Source organism: Coenobita brevimanus, chromosome 61, assembly GCF_032717465.1.
Source record: "Coenobita brevimanus isolate Jiangsu-jjx chromosome 61, ASM3271746v2, whole genome shotgun sequence".
NCBI classification, from domain to species: Eukaryota; Metazoa; Arthropoda; class Malacostraca; order Decapoda; family Coenobitidae; genus Coenobita; species Coenobita brevimanus.
Window position 1 is genome coordinate 43243411 of NC_137014.1, and position 19986 is coordinate 43263396.

The 19986-nt window shown below is 43.3% G+C and overlaps 1 protein-coding gene across 1 annotated transcript in view; it reads left to right on the forward strand.

Moving 5' to 3' along the window:
• The window catches only part of Nos (Nitric oxide synthase), a 224753-nt gene that overhangs the window by 67351 nt on the left and 137416 nt on the right, over positions 1-19986 (forward strand). Inside the window, exon 3 of the mRNA XM_080275461.1 lies at positions 18043-18205. Coding sequence (XP_080131587.1) covers positions 18043-18205 — 163 coding nt within the window. The remainder of the gene's footprint in view (positions 1-18042; positions 18206-19986) is intronic.

Below are 19986 nucleotides of genomic sequence, written 5' to 3' on the forward strand. Positions count from 1 at the left end.
GAGAGAGAGAATACATCTGTAGTGCAATATTGTACTTTTGTATGTGTTGTATGTTTTGGGGCATCGAGGAAACAGCCAGAGGTTCCAAGTGCCATTTTATATGTATTGTGGTGTATTATGTACGTGTACGGCATGACGAGGTACAGTATGGTGTTATATATATGTGTGTGTGTGTGTGTGTGTGTGTGTGTGTGTGTGTGTGTGTGTGTGTGTGTGTGTGTGTGTGTGTGGAACTGAGGGTCATTGGATTTGGTACGCCCTATTAAACACGTTACCACGCACTCCTCTTTCCCAAAACTAAGTGAAAAAATAAATAAAAAGTAAGTACCCAAAGCATGCAGGATAAGAACTAGTAAAAAGCTGCATGTATGGTGTCGAAAGTAAATGTTTAGAACGGACGACGGGGAAATTAAGAAGGGAGAGGAGAGTAAATGAGAAAGAAGATGGAAAATGGGAGAGAGAAGAGAAAAACAAGAGAGAGAGAAAAGGGGGAGGCAGAATATGGCAGAGAAGAGGGATAGGAAGGTAGGGAAGGGAGGGAGGTAAGTAGATGTACAGGAAGGTAGGGGGAAAGAAGGTAGGTAAGTAGATGTACAGGAAGGTAGGAGGAAAGAAGGTAAGGAAACAGGGAGAGAGAGGTTGAGGGTTAAGTAGGAGGGGTGGAAAGTAAGTAGGATCAGTTGTATGGAGAAGATAGGGAAGGACGTAGAGAATGAAGGAAGACTGTAGGTGCAGAGGGAGGAAGGGAGGTAGGTGAAGGAGAAGGTAGAGAGTTGAGGAGGAAGGTAAGATAAGTGAACAGGAAGTTAGAGAAGTGGTGAGAAAGGTAGAAAGATGAAAACGGGACTGGTAGAGGAGGACGGTGGGTATGTGAGGAAGGTAGAGAAGAAGACAGATGGGTTGTAGGGGGGTACAGATGAATGGGGAGAGAGGGAGAATTGGAGTAAGGGAGGTAGAGAGAGAAGAGAAGGAGGGAGGGAGGGAGTATATGTAGATAAGGAGGTAGCGTGGCAGGTGCGTAAGTAGGTAACGAGGGAAGATAGTTACGGTAAGTGGGTTGACGGATTGGTGAGGAATGTTGATAAGTAGGGAAGGAGATGTCAGGTAGGTAAGTAGGTACATAGGGAGCGAGGTAAATAGATGGGTTGGTAGGAAGGGAGTGTAAGTAGATAAGCAGGGAGGCAGGTAAGTAGGTAGATGGATTGGTAGAAATAGTGTAGGTAGTCTGAGTAAATAAGTAAGAGGAAGCGAGGTAAAGAGGTAGGTAAGTAGGTAGATGGATCCGTAAGAAGAAGGCATCGATGCGTAGATAAATGAGAAAGGAGGTAGGTAAGTAGGTAACAAGGTAAGTAGGTAGGTAGATAGGTAAGTAGGATGATAAGTAGGGTTGTGACTACCCTGCCTTTCTCCTGTGACTGGTCTCTCCTAAGGTTATTAGAATCGTCTGACGGCAGTAAGAATGAAATATGAAAGTCGTTCTCATACTGAAGGGGTTAAATCGGAGCACTTAATTACACACACACACACACACACACACACACACACACACACACCTCTCTCTCTCTCTCTCTCTCTCTCTCTCTCTCTCTCTCTCTCTCTCCGGTAGACGGGAAGGAAGAAGAGAGGGAAGTAAGCAATAGACACAAAGAATAACACACAAGAGAGGCGAGATAAAAACGTGATAGCAAAGTAACGAAGTGGAAGAAGAAAGGAGGAGGAGGGAAAGAAGATGAAAAGGGAAGAAGAAAAGAGTATAAGGTAGAAGAGAGGGAAGAAAAAGAATAAAAGCGGGAGAGGAGGAAGATGTGCTCGAGTCATCATATGTTGGACAGTAGTAGTAGTAGTAGTAGTAGAAGTAGAAGTATTTTATTGTTGTTGTTGTAGCCCCAGGTTCATTTGAAACGAGAACCCAGTGGACTGTAGGCTCAAGGCGTCCTCCTCCTGCATTCCACTGTGTTCCTTTAGGGGATAGGGAAGGAAGTAAGGAACCTTTGTATAACCATGCATAGGAGCCGCCCAGTTATATTGGTGCTGCCACTTGAAGGCGCCTCTCTCCAAAACCGCGGTATACGAGTTTGTACTAGATTCGTGACAGGTGTGGAGAGGAGTAAGTGTGAGTATAGATCGACGAAAGGTAGAAGAGGGTATAGCTAAAATAGGTGGCATAGCAGACTTCGTGATAGGTTTTTCTTAGCGATTTATTCCACACGTTACACCTCAGTATCCTCTTGTATGTTACTGATGAAAACTATATCGATATTAATACGATGCGAAAAAAAAATACAGGAAAACATTATGATGGAATGTAGAAAATAAATCACCTAATTAGAGTTGCCACGACAAAGCCTCCTGTGCCGCTTAGAAAACCGCCCAACTTGACTGAAAGGAACAGAATGGTGAAAAAGTTTATGTCGGTGGCTTTGAAAGTAGGAGGAGGTGTAAGTACGAGAAGAATTAACAGGGTGGTGAAAAAGATTTGTTCAAGTAGGTTCGAGGGCACGAGGAAGCGTTGAGGGGTAAAGAAGAACAAACAGAATGGTGAAAAGGTTTATGTGAGTGAGTTTAGAGTAGCAGAAGGCGTGCAAGACCAGTGCATTTTTGAGGGCTTAGCAGACTTTGCAACTCGTGTCCCTTAGCGATTTATTCTACGTACAGTATTACACCTTCCTACTTTGCGTTATAATATTTGATTCATGTGGTTTAATATCGCCCTCCATTTCGTAGATAACATACGAGAGAATATTACGTTGGCATATGCAAAAATAATCAGAACTCTGTTAACTTTAACTAGGCGTAAAATTACCATCTCTCCATCTTCAGTGATGAACTATGAGAAGAGATTCATGACAAGAAGATGGTGCTAGTCACGAATAAGAGCTATGAAACTGATGCACACAGTCGGAGGATATTTTTTTGTGCCACTGAGCCACATTAAATAGGCTGCAAAAGAACGAAAATAGCCTATACTCTTTTCACCTTAACTTGACCCAAATTTTCGTCCTTCTGCTGTTTATTTCACGTAGCTTAGTGACAGAAGAAGGCAATACGGTGGCTCCACATCCTTTCCATAGCACTTCTCCCTGACTAGCATCATATTCAGGTGTTAATCTTCTGTTACAACTGAGCATTCAAGATGGAGAGACAGCATTTCTAGGCCAGGTTAATATAAAAAGAGTATAAAGTGAATGAACTCAAGCAAGGCAGAAGTGGTGGGGAGCCTCCTCAGACCACGAGAATACGAGTCGAAGAAGATGAATGGGTATGGAAAGTGAGTTTGTGAGGAAGCGAGGCGTGGGACTTGAGAAAGCAGCAGAATTGGCAGGGGAAAGAAATAGATGGATGGATGGATGGAATGGAAAGAAGTGGATGGATGTATGGAGAAGAAAGAGTGGATGGATGGATGGATGGAACAGAAGGAAATGGATAGATAGATGGAGTAGGAAGAAATGGGTGGAGCAGGAAGGGGTAGGTTGATGGATGGATGGAGTAGATAGAAGTGGATGGATATAGTAGAAAGAAATGGATGGATGGATGGAGTAAGAATACATTTGTGGCTACATGGAATGAGAAGAAACTGATAGACAGATGGAATATGAAGAAATATGTGGATGGATGGAGTAGAAAGACATGGATAGACAGATGGATAGAGTAGAGAGAAATGGATGGATGGAGTAGAAGGAAGTGGATGGATGGATAGATAGATAGAGTAGAAGGATATGGACGGATAGGTGGAGTAGAAAGAAATGGATGGATTGATGGATGGATAAAGTAGAAGGATATGGACGGATTGGTGGAGTAGAAAGAAATGGATGGATAGATGGATAAATGGATGGTGTATTCATGAAGGTGCTTATGGGAAACGCGGCACCGCTACTTTTAACCACGTCAGTACGGTGATATTTTTTTACTTATTCTTATTTCCAGACGATTATATTTAGGTTGAGAGGATGCTTTTAAACTGGAGAAGCAAAATATTCTTTCGTTTCCTTTAAAAAAAAAAAAATTCGTGCTTGCATGCGTCGGTCTTGGTCACCTAATGGCGGCTTTCCACTCTGCTTGATCTCTAGCAGCCTCTCTGTTCAGTCCCTTAGAGTGGCTGAAGGAGTTAACCTTGTCATGGTCCCGTATTCATGTATTGTATTCCAGACTAATATCAGACGTCATAAGAGCTTCACACACACACACACACACACACACACACACACACACACACACACACACACACACACACACACACACACACACACACACACACACACACACACACACACAGAAGCAAAGATTTAGCATACGGCTTGAATGAAGGTTGAATGGTTGGTTGGCACATTTTACTAGGCACACTGTAGTTAGGTACCGTACTCTAGTGCTTCCCTCTTCCTTATTCTTGATACCGCCCTGCCCCATTTATTAGCATGAAATAGGGTTAGGGTGTTGGTGAAAATGATGATTGATGATGGAAGGAAGAGAAAAAATAGGAAGGATCGGTAAATATGGGGAGGAGAGAGAGAAATTGGAGGGAAAGCAGGATAGGGTAAGTAAAAATGAGAAGGAGTGAGGGAAAACCAGGACTTGGGTAGGAGCCTTACGAAGATTTATTGAGCATTAAAAGGGAAATCTGTGAGTCCATTGTGAAGTTTGGCTTAGGTAGATGATGGGGAGGGAAGGAGGATGGGAGGAGGAAGGGCGAGGGAAGGAGGGAAGAAAGAAGGGAGGAGGGATGTTATGGATGAGGAATAGAGGCGTGGATTAAAGTACTGAAGAAGGAAGGGAAAGAAAATGGGGAAAAGGGAGAAGGGAGACAGGAAGGAAGGAAACCACTGAAGAAGGGAGGTGTACTATATATATATATGTGTGTGTGTGTGTACAGTAGAGAGAGAGAGAGAGAGAGAGAGAACAAGGAATGTTGGGAGCATGAGTCGTAATGAGGGAAGGGGTGATGAAAGCGGAAAAGAAGAGAGGAAGGAGGTACGTACGTAGGGGTATATGTAAGGAGGTAGATAGGTAGGTAGGCAGGTAAGTAGGTAGGTAGGTAGGTATGTAGGGAAACTTAGAAGAAGCTAGAAAGGAATAATAAAGGTAGGTAGCGAGAAAATGAAGACCAGGAAGGGAGGAATGTAGTAGGTAGGTAGACAGGTAGGAATGTACTGATGTGAATAGGTAGAGATGGAGGTTAAGAGGGAGGAAGGAGATAGATAAGGGATGAAGTAATGGAGGGAGGTAGGAGGAGTGGGGAGAGGAGGATAGGAAATAGATGGATAGAGACGGCGATATGGTGTGAGGGGCTGAGGTAGGTATAAAGGTGAAGGAAGATGGATAGGACAGAAGGGACGGGAGGAAAAGAAGTAAATAGATTGGCAAGGAGGCAGGGAGGAAAGGAAGGAGATACGTTGGTTGGGAGGAAGGGAGGTAAGGAGTTATGAAGGAGAAATGTAGGTAGATGGGAAAGGGAGGAGGGAGAAAGGTTGAGAAAGAAAGAGAAGGAAGCGGGAATGTAGGGAGTCAGATAGACATGGAGAGAGGGACGAAGGAAAAGTAGATAAATAGCAAAAGAAGTAGAGAGGGATGGAAGATACGTAGGGATGGAGGGACGGAGGTGGGTGGGAAGGAAGGGAAGAATAGTTTTAAGAGAGAAAGGAAGAAAGGGTAGGTAAAGTTAAAAAGAGTAGGAAAAAAAAAAAAAAAACTGTGAGGAAGGGAGAGAGAGATTAAGATCCCGTAACTCTTTCACTTCGAGAAATCTCCCCTCAGAATAAAGAAAATAGTGTATCATGAATGCAATAAAGAGAACGTCACTGTGGTTAATATGCTGAAGCTTTATAGTTTCGACCGCGAGACGGGACAACGTTTATAAGCCCTTTTCCTTATCTGTCTCTGTTGCCCGGTATCTCTGGCCAGGAAGAAATTCATGGCTATTGAGTGCTCGGGGATAACTAGAGAGCACTCAGAGAGATCACTGCTCCTCCAACGCCAATATCATTATGATTTATAAATCAACCTCCGTTCAGTGTCGTTGGCGAAGGTAATTAATTCTAAGGTTTTAGTCTGCCTTGTTATACAAATCAGAGGAGGCATACCTCCGCTGACGTCAGTAAAATTTATTTATTCCAGCGTCCGAATGCGGGTCCACCTCAAAATCTGATTAACTGTTATATGACCCAGTTCCCACCTATCCACCAGATTTCATTGAAATCCGATAACAAATTTTTTTTTTTTTAGATATCTTGTCCACGGATACAGACACGGGTGAATACGAAACCTTCGTCCATCTTCGATGGCGGAGGTAATAAAGCCAGACAATCAGTTTGCGCGGACTCATTTCCAATTTCAAGCTGGATTTACTAGCCACTACACCACCTTCTCCCCATATACCCGAATAATATTGTGCACAGCTTTAGCTAAAGAAAGTTTATAAATCTGGACCCCGAGTGGCCCTAGCAACTATCGGGCAGGATCACCACCCACCACACGGCCATTCCTTCAACCTTATCTCTGATGCCACGCAAGTCTCAGAGGTTTACATGAGAATATTCAGCCTACCTTATCGCTGTGAACAATAGTGGTGAACATGACTGCGGTGTCATTTGACCTTCCGATGTGTGTGTGTGTGTGTGTCCCTCATCCATGTAAATTATTCAGTATAGTTAGAAGACTTAGTTATATGCTGACCGAATGGGCGATGATTCGAAAGATAAAGAATGTACTTATGCAGATTCACATATGTTAAAAAAAAGACATTGTTAGTGGAAACTATATCTGTTCTCCACCATACGAAAGATCTCTCGTAAGCTAAATGATAAATTGTCTGGGGTTAAGGAACAATAGATGGAGGAGGGTGTGATACAAGATAAAATATTGGCGGTCTTTAATGAGAGAGAGAGAGAGAGAGAGAGAGAGAGAGAGCAAAGGAATTAAGGGGCTCAAAAATGGTTGGAAGAAAAGCGAGATTAATGGGGAAGGTGAGGAAATAAATGAGGCATGGAGGAGACGAGAAGAAATGCCACGGAGAGCGGGAGACATGAAGACGGTGAGAGAAAAAACTTTAGGTGACGGAATATGTATGTATGTATGTATATAAAACTTATGAAGGCAAAGAGAGAGACAGCGAGGGTAAAATAGATGATGATGATGATAATGATGATGATGTGCATGAGGACACGACTGTAATGTACGTAAGAAAACTGACATGATGCAAGTGTAAAACCTTTGCCAAAAAAACAGAAGCTGATTAAAGTAACAGTTTTGAAAATGTTAGGCAGATATTATTTTCTAGGTAAAGAAATATTATGACAGTGCAGAGAAACTGAGATAGGTAGGAAGCAAAATGAATGAGCTTATATGAAAAAATAGATACGAGAACAAATCCCCCTTAAAATATATATATATTGGGGAGTATAAAGTCTGCCATTGTAGGCATTATGCAAAGTACCTCAAAGCTTTAATAAACAAAACCACCCATCCTTATATAACCTAACCCAACCTTACCCATTCATTTTACATACTGCATGCTTTTTTTTTTTTTACACACTGCCTGAGTTTATTATATTCAAAGTTCTACATTAACCTTTTGACGTATGTGTAAATTATACTTAGAGAGATGTTGATGATTAATTGTAAAAAATCTTAAAAAAAAAAAATACTGTGGAGAGAAAAGAAAGGAAAGATGATGAAAGAGTTAAATGAATACCTCTGTTACTGATGAGGGTAAAAGGGGACTCATTAAAAGAGAGAAGAGAGATAATGAAGGGGGAGATGAGTGGGAGATAGAGGGGAGGGAAATGAAAGGAATAGAGAGGTGAAACAATATCTGACCTACAAGAGAGAGAGAGATAGAGAGAGAGAGAGAGATTAGTAGAAGGGTGAAAAAGTTATCTACCCTGGGAAACAGAGACTTGGGTAGACTGTGAAAACGAAATACTGATGTGATTGACAAGTTAATACAGAATGAAAGAAAATGGTAGACAGAAAAGAGAAATGAGAGGAACCGAAATACAGAAGCGAAAAAAGAGGATTGGAAATGTTGAGGAGAAGGAAGTAGGAAGAACAAAAGATTAAGAAAACATAAAATAGACAGAGGTGGCAGGTGGTGGTAGATGGATAGGAAAAATATAGAAGTGGGATAGAGAAATAAAGATAGATGGACAGTTAATAAAGGAACGGAGAGAGAGAGAGAGGGAAGAAACGACAGGAATAGTGGGAAGAGAAATGAAAAAGTCATGATGAAGGAGACGGGAAGACGGGAAATGACAAGGATAGATAGTTGGATAATAGAGGAAGAGAAAGACTAAGGAAAGTCATGGAAATGCTGGAGAGAAGGGAGTAGAATAGATATGAGTGTGGTGATGCATAATAATGATAATAATAATAATAAAAAAAACAACAACAAGCATTCAGAAAGTGCAGTAGCCACATGCCAACTAAATTGTCTAAGGGCCGAACATATGACTTTGTCCTGTGACCTTTACCTTCGCCGATTGCCCTCAAATCGAATCCCCTCGTCCTATCGTTATCCTTAGCCCTCCCACAAAGTTTGGTCTAAGTCATATCGAAACTGTTTAAGTTGCCCTTGCCATGTGACCATGGCCTTTGATCTTTCCCCGTGACTTTTACATTTAACCAACTGTTATCAGTATCTGACTCATTTATTCCTGCCTGACCCTGAATCCTTACACACACACACACACACACACACACACACACACACACACACACACACACACACACACACACACACACACACACACACACACACACACACACACACACACACACACACACACACACACACACACACCTCACATAAAACATAATACCCTCTCTCGCACGAGTATAAGAACAGATGTGAGAAATAACGTTCAAATGAAGGAAGGGAAATAGAAGACATGAGAGGAATGGAAGAGAAGGAAATGGGATGAAAGAAGAGAGACAGAGATTGGCATAGAGAGGAATGGAGAGAAGGACATTGGAGGGAAGAGTTCACCAAAAAGAGCTGCATCATTACCTCCCTATTGTGGAGGAAAACCACTACTCTCTCACTTTTTTCTCTCCATAGCTTTCTTCTTATATCTTTCTCCATCCCTCCTCTTGTTTCTCTCTCCTTCTATCGTTTCCTCCTTTCCCTCTTCTCTCCATAGACCCCACTTTTTTCTTCGCCATCCCTCCCTGCTTATTTCACTCCACCCCTCTCCCCTTTCTCTCCGTCCCCGCTTCTTACTTCCCTCCATCCCTCCACCCTTTTTTTCCTCCGTTCCCTTTTTTTCTCCATTACTCTCCTCTTTTCTCTCCAACCATCTCTCTTTTTTCTCCCTTCCTCCCGCCCTTTTCTCTCCATGCCTGTCTTTTCTCTCCATCCATCCTATTTTTTTTTTTTTTTCCTCTCTCCAGCCCTCCATTCTTTTCCATCCCGCCCTTTACTTTTCTGTTTTCCTTTACCCCCTCCCTTTCTCTGCCTCTCTACCTTCCTGTCTCTTCCTCCTTTTTCACTTTCCTACTCTGCTCTCTCTCTCTCTCCTTTTTTTTTTTTTACTCTCTCCTTTCCATTCCATGCCTCATCTGCCTTCCCTTCTCTCTCTCTCTCTCTCTCTCTCTCTCTCTCTCTCTCTCTCTCTCTCTCTCTCTCTCTCTCTCTCTCTCTCTCTCTCTCTCTCCGTTACATACAGTAGCTTCGGAGGCTTCGTTGCACCTCTTCCTTAGTGATTTATTTTGCATCTCCCACCTTAATATTCAATTCAGTGTTCTTTACATCGTTTTTTTTTATTGACATTCAGTAAAATACGGAGGTGTAATAAGCAGAATAAATCGTTAAGGAAGAGGTTGTTACGAAATTCCCAAGCCACTTTGAAGACACCGTAGTCGTATAGAGCCTTGTAAGGACTGTTTAATGATTGTTACGGTTTACTCTCCTAGGCCCTCTCACTGACTGACTGACTGACTGACTGACTGACTGACTGACTGACTGACTGACTGACTGACTCACTCACTCACTCACTCACTCACTCACTTCTCCATATTTCTGAACTCACTCACTCACTCCTCCATGTTTCTTAACTCACCCACTCACTCACTCACTTACCTACTCACTTACTCACTCACACTCCACTCACTCCTCCATATTTCTTAACTCACTCACTCACTCCTCCATATTTCTTCACTCTCTCCTCCATTTCCTTAGTCCCTTCTACCTCCCTCCCACCGCTTCTTCTCTCCCTCCGTCCCTCCCTCCTTCTTTCTTACCTCCCCCTTCTCCCTCGAGGCCTAAGAGAAGGGCAACTCATGTCCAATATCACAGTACAAACACAAGAGGGGTGGAGGGAGGGAGAGAAAGAGGGAGGGAAGTAAGGAAGGAGGGAAGAAAGGAGGACAGGTGGGAGGGGAAGAAAGGAAGGAGATAGGTAGGGAGGGGAAGGAGGTAGAAGGGGAGATAGGAAGGAAGGAGGGAGAATAATAGGGGGGAAATAGGCTGGAAGGGAAGGTAGATGGAAAGGATAGAAGGAGAAGGAAAAGAAAGAATTAAGTAGGAAGGAACGATGAGAGAGGGAGGGAGGGAGAGAAGAAGTGAGAGGAATGAAGAAAGAGGAAAGTATTCAAGACATGAGAGAGAAGGAAGGGGAGACGGGTGGAAGGGGAGGAATGAAGATAGGAAAAGAAATATGAGGGGGGGAGGGAAAAAGAGGAATGAATCTGAATAAGGAAGGATGTATTGGGGAGAGGGAAAGGAACAAAGTGAGCAAGCAGGGGAAGAGAGGGAGGGAGGGAAGAGGTATTGAGGGATGAAGGAAGAATATTAGGGAGGAGGGAGGGAATGAAAGGAAGAGAATGAAGGAGGAGAGAATAAAAGGCAGAATATGAATCAGAGAGAGAGAAAGAAAGAGAGGGAGAGAGAGAGAGAGAGAGAGAGAGAGAGTGTGTGTGTGTGTGTGTGTGTGTGTGTGTGTGTGATTCATCGATATCCGTAATTTCAGATTGTAACTCGTGTAAGGAAAAAAATGTACCTGGACTGAAGCCTCTCTAAGAAACAGCTTGCAGAAACACGTTCCTTAAAGCATCATGATCAACAGCGTGCCTCACAAGTCTCACTCAACCATCCTGCTGAAAATCAGAAACATCGTACTGAAACATACTGCCGGACTGAGAGAGAGAGAGAGAGAGAGAGAGAGAGGGGGGGGGGGATGATAACGGGGTGGAAATTATGAGGGAGGTTAGTCAACGCCATGGTAGAAGAGGAGGGTGGTTGCTAAGTAGGCTACAGTACGGAAGTGCATGAAGGAGCTTTGGTCTGTGCCGTTCCTCACGAGATGCGACATCGGGCAATGGAGAGAGAGAGAGAGAGAGAGACAGACAGACAGACAGACAGACAGACAGACATAGACAGACAAGCAACCAGACAGGAACAAACACAGGCGTGCAGACAGACACACACACTGAGAGAACGACGGAGAGAGAGAGAGTGAGAGGGGGGGGGTAAACATAGTGGTGTACCAAACGACTCTTGATATTTGTTAGGTATCTGGTTCAATATTTTACACACAGGAGGCCCTTTTCACCAACCTTTGTTTGGGGTGGTGACGTCATTGTTTGTTGCGTCATCTGTTGGTCGCTGTGAGAGAAGGTGAGAGGTGATGATAAGGGTGGAGAGAGAAGGTGAGGGGTGAGGAGGAGAGAGAGAGAGAGAGAGAGAGAGAGAGAATAACTGTAACAGAGAGGCAGAGATTGAGTTAGAGACGGTGAGAGTGAGCTAGATTTATTTTCTGACACCAGGTTGGCGGGAGGGAATAGGTAAATTGACTTAGAGATGTCCACCTGAGGGGAGAGAGAGAGAGAGAGAGAGAGAGAGAGAGACTTGTGCGAGTATTTGATACCTTGTTACATACATACATACATACATACGAGAAGATAGACAAAGAGTGAATATAAGTGAAATCTCTCTCTCTCTCTCTCTCTCTCTCTCACACACACACACACACACACACACACACACACACACACACACACACACACACACACACACACACACACACACACACACACACACACACACACACAATTTACATGTGTATCATAGGTTCGTAAAATTCGGCTCTGGTCATTTTGTGGTCACTAGGGTGGGTGTTGGGTGTAGGGTGGGTGTAGGATGTTGGGTGCGTTTAGGGTGTTGGGTCGGTGTAGGATGTAGGGTGAAAATAGGATGTACGGGAGGCGTGGGGTATTGTAGGCTTCGGATGGTGGGTGCGTAGTAGATGCAGGGTCGGTGTAGGGTGTAGGGTGAGTGCAGGGTGCGTCAAGGTTGGGTGTAAGATGTAAGGTGGAAGTGGGAAAGAATGTAGGACGTAGGGTGGGTCTAGGGTCTAGGGTGGGGTATATGGCTTAGTGTACCGGTAGGTGTAAGGTGTAGGGTGGGTGTAGGCTATAAGGAGAGTGAAAGTAAGAAAGATGAAGTGGAGGAAAGAAAAGTAAATTGGAGGGAAGAAGCCGGTTTCTGAGAGAGAGAGAGAGAGAGAGAGAGGAGGGGGGGGGCTGGGAGGGGAGAGGTGAGAGTGGAAGGCTGAAGTAAGTTATGTTCTTTTCAAAACCAGAATGGGGAAGGGACCCTACCTCCCTTCCTCCCTCACACCATCCCTCCCTTCCTCCCTCACTCCATCCCTCCCTTCCTCCGTCTCTGCCTTTCTCCCTTCCTTCCTCCTCACCTCCCCTTCCACCTTCCTTCCCCCTGTCGCCACCCTCTTTTCTTACCTTCTTGCCTCTCTCTTTCTCTTTATCTTTTCTTCCCTCCTTCTCTTATATTCCATTTCATCCTCCGTTTCTTCTCCCTCCCCTTCCCTTTCCTTTTCCTCTGCCTGTTTCTCTTCCTCTCCACTCCTCCTTCCTTTCCTCCTCTTTTCTTCCTCTTTTAGTCTTCATCCTGCCTCCTTCCTTCCTTCTCTTTCCCACTTAACATCTTTTTCCCTTGCCTTAATCTCTCTCTCTCTCTCTCTCTCTCTCTCTCTCTCTCTCTCTCTCTCTCATTTTCCTCCTTCCCCCGTCATTAAGTCTTCGGCCATCTTATATTTCTTTTCTTTTTTCTCCCTCCGTCATTTTTTTTCCTCCGGCTTTCCTCCCTTTTCTCCTCTTTTGATGTTTTAAGGAGGGGAAAAATCAATTGTGTTCTTACGGTCGCAATTATGTCGGGGTGGAGAGAGAGAGAGAGAGAGAGAGAGAGAGAGAGAGAGAGAGAGAGAAGGGGGGAGTGCTTGTGTGTGCGTGTAACAGAAAAATAGATATGCCGATAGATAGATTGATAAGTAGTTAGGTAGGTGTGAAGGTCGCTATATAGATAAAAGTATAAGAGGATGGAATAATGGATGGATGGATGAGTATAGACAGATAGATTGATAGATGGGTGGATGGATGAATACATGTGTGTGTATATATATATATATATATATATATATATATATATATATATATATATATATATATATATATATATACACACACACACAGAGGGGGAGGGGGGAGGAATGGAAAGTTTTTGTGGGGGGAATCAAGGAGGAAGGGAGTGGGTGAAGGTATAGTAGGGTAGATGGAAAGAAGAAGGAATGAATGACAGAGAAGAGTGTAAGAGAGAGAGGTGAACCCTGAGAGTGGAGAGAGGGAAGTTGGAGGGGCAGGAGTGGGGAGAGGAGGGGAGAGGGTGGACAGAAAAGGTGAACTGAGAAGGTGTGAAATGTTGGATGAGTGGGAAGGAGAGTAAGGAGAGAGTGAGAGTGTGGAGGGACAGAGAGAGAGGAAAGAGGAGATGGGGAAGGGAGTGGGGGATTAGAAAGAGGGGGATGGGGAGGGGAGAGGGTGGGAAGAGATAGAGTGGTGAAGAATGGTGAACTATGATAATGTGAAGAGGGGATTGAGTAGGGAAGAGGAGAGAGGTGGGGAAGAAGGACGATGGATAACAGGGAGAGAAGAATGGAAGTTGGGAAGGGAGTGAGGGAGGGAATGGTAGGAGAGGCAAGGATGGGGAAGAGAGGTGAACTGTGAGGGTGTGAAGAGGCTGGTTGAGTGGGGTGGAGGAGGGGAGGATGGAGGTGGAGGGGAGGAAGAAGGAAGGGAGGAAAAGGCAAGAGAGTTAGGGGGACAGGGGGATAGAAGAGAAGAGAGAGAGAGAGAGAGAGAGAGAGAGGGGCAAGAAGGAGGGTGGAAAGAGGAAGGGAGACAGTGAGAGTGGGTAGGAAGGAAAGGTGGAAGAAAAGAATGTTGAGGCAGAAGGAAAGTGAAGAGGAGGGAAGAAAGGAAGAGTTAGTCAAGGGGAGAGAGAGAAGGAGAAACAGGCAGACAGACAGACAGACTTCACGCCGACAGTCCTTACCCCTGTCCTTAAAAATATATGGAAAGGCACAAATTCAGGGCGACGGCTTGAGAGAGTTAATGTATTGGCCTCGAAAAAGTTAAATATGGAAAAAATGGAAGAAAGAAGGACTGCTTTTGGAGAGAGAGAGAGAGAGAGAGAGAGAGAGAGAGAGAGAGAGGATTGGATAGAAAGAGAGGGAGAGAAAAGAAGAAAGGTGGAAGAAAGAGGGGAAAGAGTGGCATTGGGGGAGGAGAGGGAGGGAAGGAAGGAGGTCGGAAGAGGAAAAAGTGAAGAAATGGAGAGAGAGAAAAAAAAAGACCTGAAAGGGAAAAAGCAGAGGGAAAAGTGTAAAGGACAAAATAATGGCTGTGTGGAAAAAAAAATGGAGTGAAAGAGGGAAAAGGGGGGCGATGGGAGGGAGGGAGGAAGGGAGGGAGAGGAAGGGAGAAAGGAAGGCTGAGAGAGAGGAAAATAGGAAGGAAGAGAGGGAGGAAGCAAGAAATGGAGGAAAAATTAAAAGAATAAAGCTGATGTGCTGACGACGAAAATGTAGAATGAGAGGAAATGGAATGGAAAGGGGAAGAGACGGAGAGACGAAGGAAAATGAGAAGAAGTAGGAGAGAACGAAGGACGACAGAAGAGAAAGAAAGAAGGCAATGGCAGTGAGAGAGAGAGAGAGAGTGAGAAATTGCCATGCAAGTCATTAGGTAGAGGAGGCAGGGAGGAGGAAGGAGTAATCTCATAAAGGAAGAGAGGAAGAACAAACGGTGGTGGAGAGAGAGAGAGAGAGAGAGAGAGAGAGAGAGAGAGAGAGAGAGAATGATTTTAATGCTGTATCATTAAATGCGTGAGAGAGCGACGGGAAGGGGAAGCTCTAATGAGGAAAGTATTAACATTTCTATGGTCGGTTTTCTAGTATCGTGCAGACTACATGTATGATGGGAGAGAGAGAGAGAGAGAGAGAGAGAGAGGGGGGGGGGACCACCAAGGAAGAAAAAAAATGAAAGAGAAGGAGCTCTAAAGAAGAATGTATTAATATTCCTGTGGTCGATTTTTACCCCCAAGCACATAACACAAGGGGGGTTGTGTTGGGTTTTATTTGTTTGTCTGTCCGTCTATGTGTCTGTTGGCAGGATTATGGCAGAACTGTTGACTGGAATTGCTCCGAATTTGGAATAATGACTGAGATCAAAGGTCATAAATAAGGCCATGTCCTAGTTAGAGCAGACGTGGTGGAAGAACTGAGAGTCAGGAAATGAAGTAATTCAGTTTTAAGAAGAATCGATCAGAGGCGAAAAGTCGGAGGACAGGGTTAAAGGTTTGATCCGATTTGGACCAATTTTGTGGAAGAGTTTTAAGTCGGTTAAAAATGAAGTGATTATACTTCAAGAACAAGAGGTCAAAGAGCAAGGTCACACGACAAGGTCAGCTTAAACATTTTTAAAATCAAAACGAAGTAAACTTGCTGGAAGTTTGAGGATAAGGCAAGGCTGAAGTAATTTGAGTTTGCGACATGCTCTCCAAGGTCAGAGTCCAGGGTCAGGGTCGAAAGTTCGGCCTTAGATCAGTTGTAGGATTTGGTTGTTGCACTCTCTGTGTACCTTTTCGTGTCTAGTATTATGTTATGTAAGCGTATGAGAGAGAGAGAGAGAGAGAGAGAGAGAGAGAGAGAGAGAGGAAAAGAATCTGCTGTGTGGTAGGTGGAGGAGAGGAGGAACAGGGGGAACTAGGGAGGGGAAGATGTAGGGTAGGAGGAGGGGAGAGAAGGAATGCGACTGAAGTGAGGGGAATAAAGGAAAAGGGAAAAGAGAGAGAGAGAGAGAGAGAGAGAGAGAGAGAGGGTGAAGGCAGAAGTAAGCGAATGCGTTTCAGTTTACGACATGCATAAAAGCAGGCACGACTGACTTAAACTACCTTGTTCAGTGCGCGTGAAGGTGGTATGTGAGTGGATGTGTGTGTGTGTGTGTGTGTGTGTGTGTGTGTGTGTTGGGGATGGCAGGGGGAGGTGGGGGATAGATATATGCGTATGGGTAGATGTCCAGTAATGTGGGTGTTTGTCTGTGTATGTATGTGCTTATGAATGTATGTGTACGTGTGTGTGTGGGTTTGTGTTTGAGACCATCTAAACTCCTGCATGTTTAAACTGAAAAAATAAAAATAAAAATAAATGCCTGAACAACCAGTATTGCATATTTGTCGTAAAGGCATAGGGTTGGCTGTATTGAGAGAGAGAGAGAGAGAGAGAGAGAGAGAGAGAGAGAGAGAGAGAATAAAGATCTTCAAATGTTAGATGGAATAAGATATAAAATGTTTAAAACCTTCACCGCGATGGCTTGTTGGTTTAGTTTATTCTTGGCACCTCCGGACGATATCATTTCGTGTTATGAGGTCAGTGAGGGCTATAGTGAATCCTTCTAGTTCGAGAAATCTCCCTTAAGCAGAATAAAACCTTCTGGACATAGGAAAAAGATCCAAAATGTCGTCCTCAGGCTATTATATTTTCCTCAGAGAAAAATCTTAACCCCTTCAGTCGTGTGATGCATTTTTCCTTTTAATATCTGCTACTGACAGACGATTTTCTTTAGTTTAGAGTCTTTATGAACTGTCTGAATTAAGTATTGCCTACATCATCCCTTTAACTACAGGGCGCTCTCTAAATCATCTGGATTGAAAGTTATGAAGTCCAGGTTTATGATACACAGGTTAGGGGAAGCTAATGAAATGCCGGTCTTACTGTGGGACAAACACTCCTCATACTGTTGATTCCTCTGATGCAAGAAATGGGTTGCCTTGGCTCAGAATTAAGTAGAGAGAGAGAGAGAGAGAGAGAGAGAGAGAGAGAGAAATTATATACACCCCCCATACTCAGTAATTGCCTCTTGTCCCACCATCATTAACTGGCCCTTATTTACACAATTGCCTTTCTCTTTGGCATTCAGTTCATTTATATTATCACATATATATTCTGTATATTCGTTTTATTTGTGACCGTCATCAACCTAATCATAATTCTGACTATGTATTTATTTATTCGTTTGTTCAGTTACAGTATTATTGTATTAATAATTGTTTGACTGGGTGATTTTTTAAAATGTTTTTACCACTTATATTTCTCTGTACATAGGTGGAGTCAGAGAGAAAAGTTATTTATTTACTCATTATTTATTTATCTGTTTCACTTATTTATTTCATGGTACCCGCTGTTTTCTTCATTTGTTTGTACTGCTAGTATTTTCGTCTCTTTCCGGAACATTTGCTTATACATTCGGTAAATCTGATTTTTTTTTTTACCAATATTATTTCCTTCTCTTTACAGATTCAAGTTTTTTTCCCTTGCAGTTTTTCCACCACCTGTTTCCTTCCGAGTTAGAGATTTTTTTTTTTTTTAATTGCCTTTTCTATACAGGATCAAGACTTTTTTTTTACTGTTTTCCCAATATTATTCTTTGTCTGTTCAGGTTCTGGTGTTGTTTACTGATTTTTTTTTTCACCTCTGTTATTTCCCTTTCTTTATATCTTCAAGTTTCTTTACTGTACCTATTTTTTCACTCTGATTTCCGTTTCTTTACAGGATCAAGTGGTTTTTGTCGCATTTTTTACCATTTAACAGGTTCAAGTTGTTTTTTTTAACTGTTTTTCGCCACAATTATTATTTTTTTTCCTTTGCGTGTTCAGTTTTTCCTTTTTACTCTCTTTCCACCACTGTTATATTCTCTTCCATACAGGTTCAAGAGTGAGCAGCACCGTCAGCGTTGGGAGCAAGTGTGCCGTGAGGTGGACGAGCGAGGCACCTACGACCTCACCCAGACCGAGCTGGTGTATGGGGCGAAGCTGGCCTGGAGAAACGCCCCCAGGTGCATCGGACGCATCCAGTGGTCCAAGCTGCAGGTGGGTCTCTCCTCATGGATTGAAGTGGTCGGGAATGTGTGTTTCCGGTGGCCTGAAATGTGTCTGTGGGCCGGGATATGGTGTGCAGATTACCTGTTTCGTCTGCTGCTAAACTCTCAGAAATATGTTAGCAGTTGGACAAGGGGTATTTCTTGGATATCCTCTGACTGCTTGGCTATCCGTCGTGAAGGTAATTCCAATTAACTCATCAACGACAGAGGAACTAACGTGAGGCGAGTGACGTAGTCTTGTGGTAGCCAGAGTAAAAGACAAGAATATTAAAAACGAGTAAATATTATAATTGACAGCATGCAGCGCTCCGTTTATAGGTGTAATCCATTTCGATTTAGAAGTACAATCGGCCACGACTCACATCCTTCCATACCTGCCCATTCTCCCTGACTCAGAATCCGTCAACTGCAGCTGTACTTCTTATCTGAAATGGTGCCTAAGTTGCAGGAGATGAGTTACAATAAGGGAGTATGACCAGGTGTGAAAAGGTGCGCTTTGTAGCCTATTTAACTTTTAACTTGGACAATAGACCTTACTTGGAAAATCTAAAAAGACATTGAGGATAAGAATATTTGAAGGAAAATGGCTTTGACTGTTTAGAAGACTGTCTGTGGACTATGCGGGAAAAGAAAGCTGGAATATTACAGGCAAATAAGGGTTGTGAAATGTGTGTTAATGCTTGACGCGGTCAGGAAGTTGCTGGAGAGCTTTACATTTTGAGGCTTACTATTCACACTTGCAGAAAGCTCTGGGCATACTTATATATGGTCGAAAATTTTTGTGCTTTGTATTTTTTTTTTTTTTTTTTTTTTTTTTTTTTTAACGGTATTGTAAGCAGAGACGAGGTTCACGATGAATACAATCTTTGGGTTCAGGCGGGGACATTTTGCGAGTTTTTGCCGTATGGGTTAGGGATTTTTGGAATAATGTGTGTGTGTGTGTGTGTGTGTGTGTGTGTGTGTGTGTGTGTGTGTGTGTGTGTGTTTCACCAGTAAATGCTTCCCTAGGATAGTGTGTTGTGGGAAATGTGAATCAAGGCACTGAAGCACTCACTCACTCACTCACTCACTCACTCAGCAGCTTGGAACTTCGCTGAGAGAGGGACCAGGTGGCCACTGGATGTAAGGAGGCTTCCAAATCACCTCTTCATTACTGCTTTATTACTGCATATGGCGCGTCGCTGAGGGGGGCTATGCCCTTTTTATTTTAATTTGGTCTAAAATTTCCATCTCTCCATCTTCAGTGCACAGTTATAACAAGAGAAGTGCTATGGCAAGGGTGTAGAGCCATAGTATTGCCTTCTTCCTGATACTGGTCACGGAGAAGTGCAATGGAAAGGGTGTAGAACTATAATATTTCTTTTTCTGATGCTGGTCATGGAGAAGTGCGATGAAATGGATGTAGAATCACAACATTGCCTTCTGCCACTGAACTACATGAAATAAGTTGCAAAAATGCGAACATTTGTGCCAAGTTAAGATGAAAAGAGTGTGGGGACCTAATTATAATTTGTCTTCAGTGTAGGAAGCTTTTGCACATGTCGCCTAACCCATTCAATGCGGTGTCGTCTTTCTGTAGGGTATTTACTGCTGCTGTATCTTTGTATTCATTATAGGAGAGCCCCATACTAGTGGAGATGCTAATGAAGACTATATCTAACCCCTATTGTTCGAAAATTGTATCCTAAGGTAAATTTAATCTCATGGATATAGCAAGAATGAAATTGAAAATATGACGTCGAATTCCAACGCTGAAGTAGATATCATAGA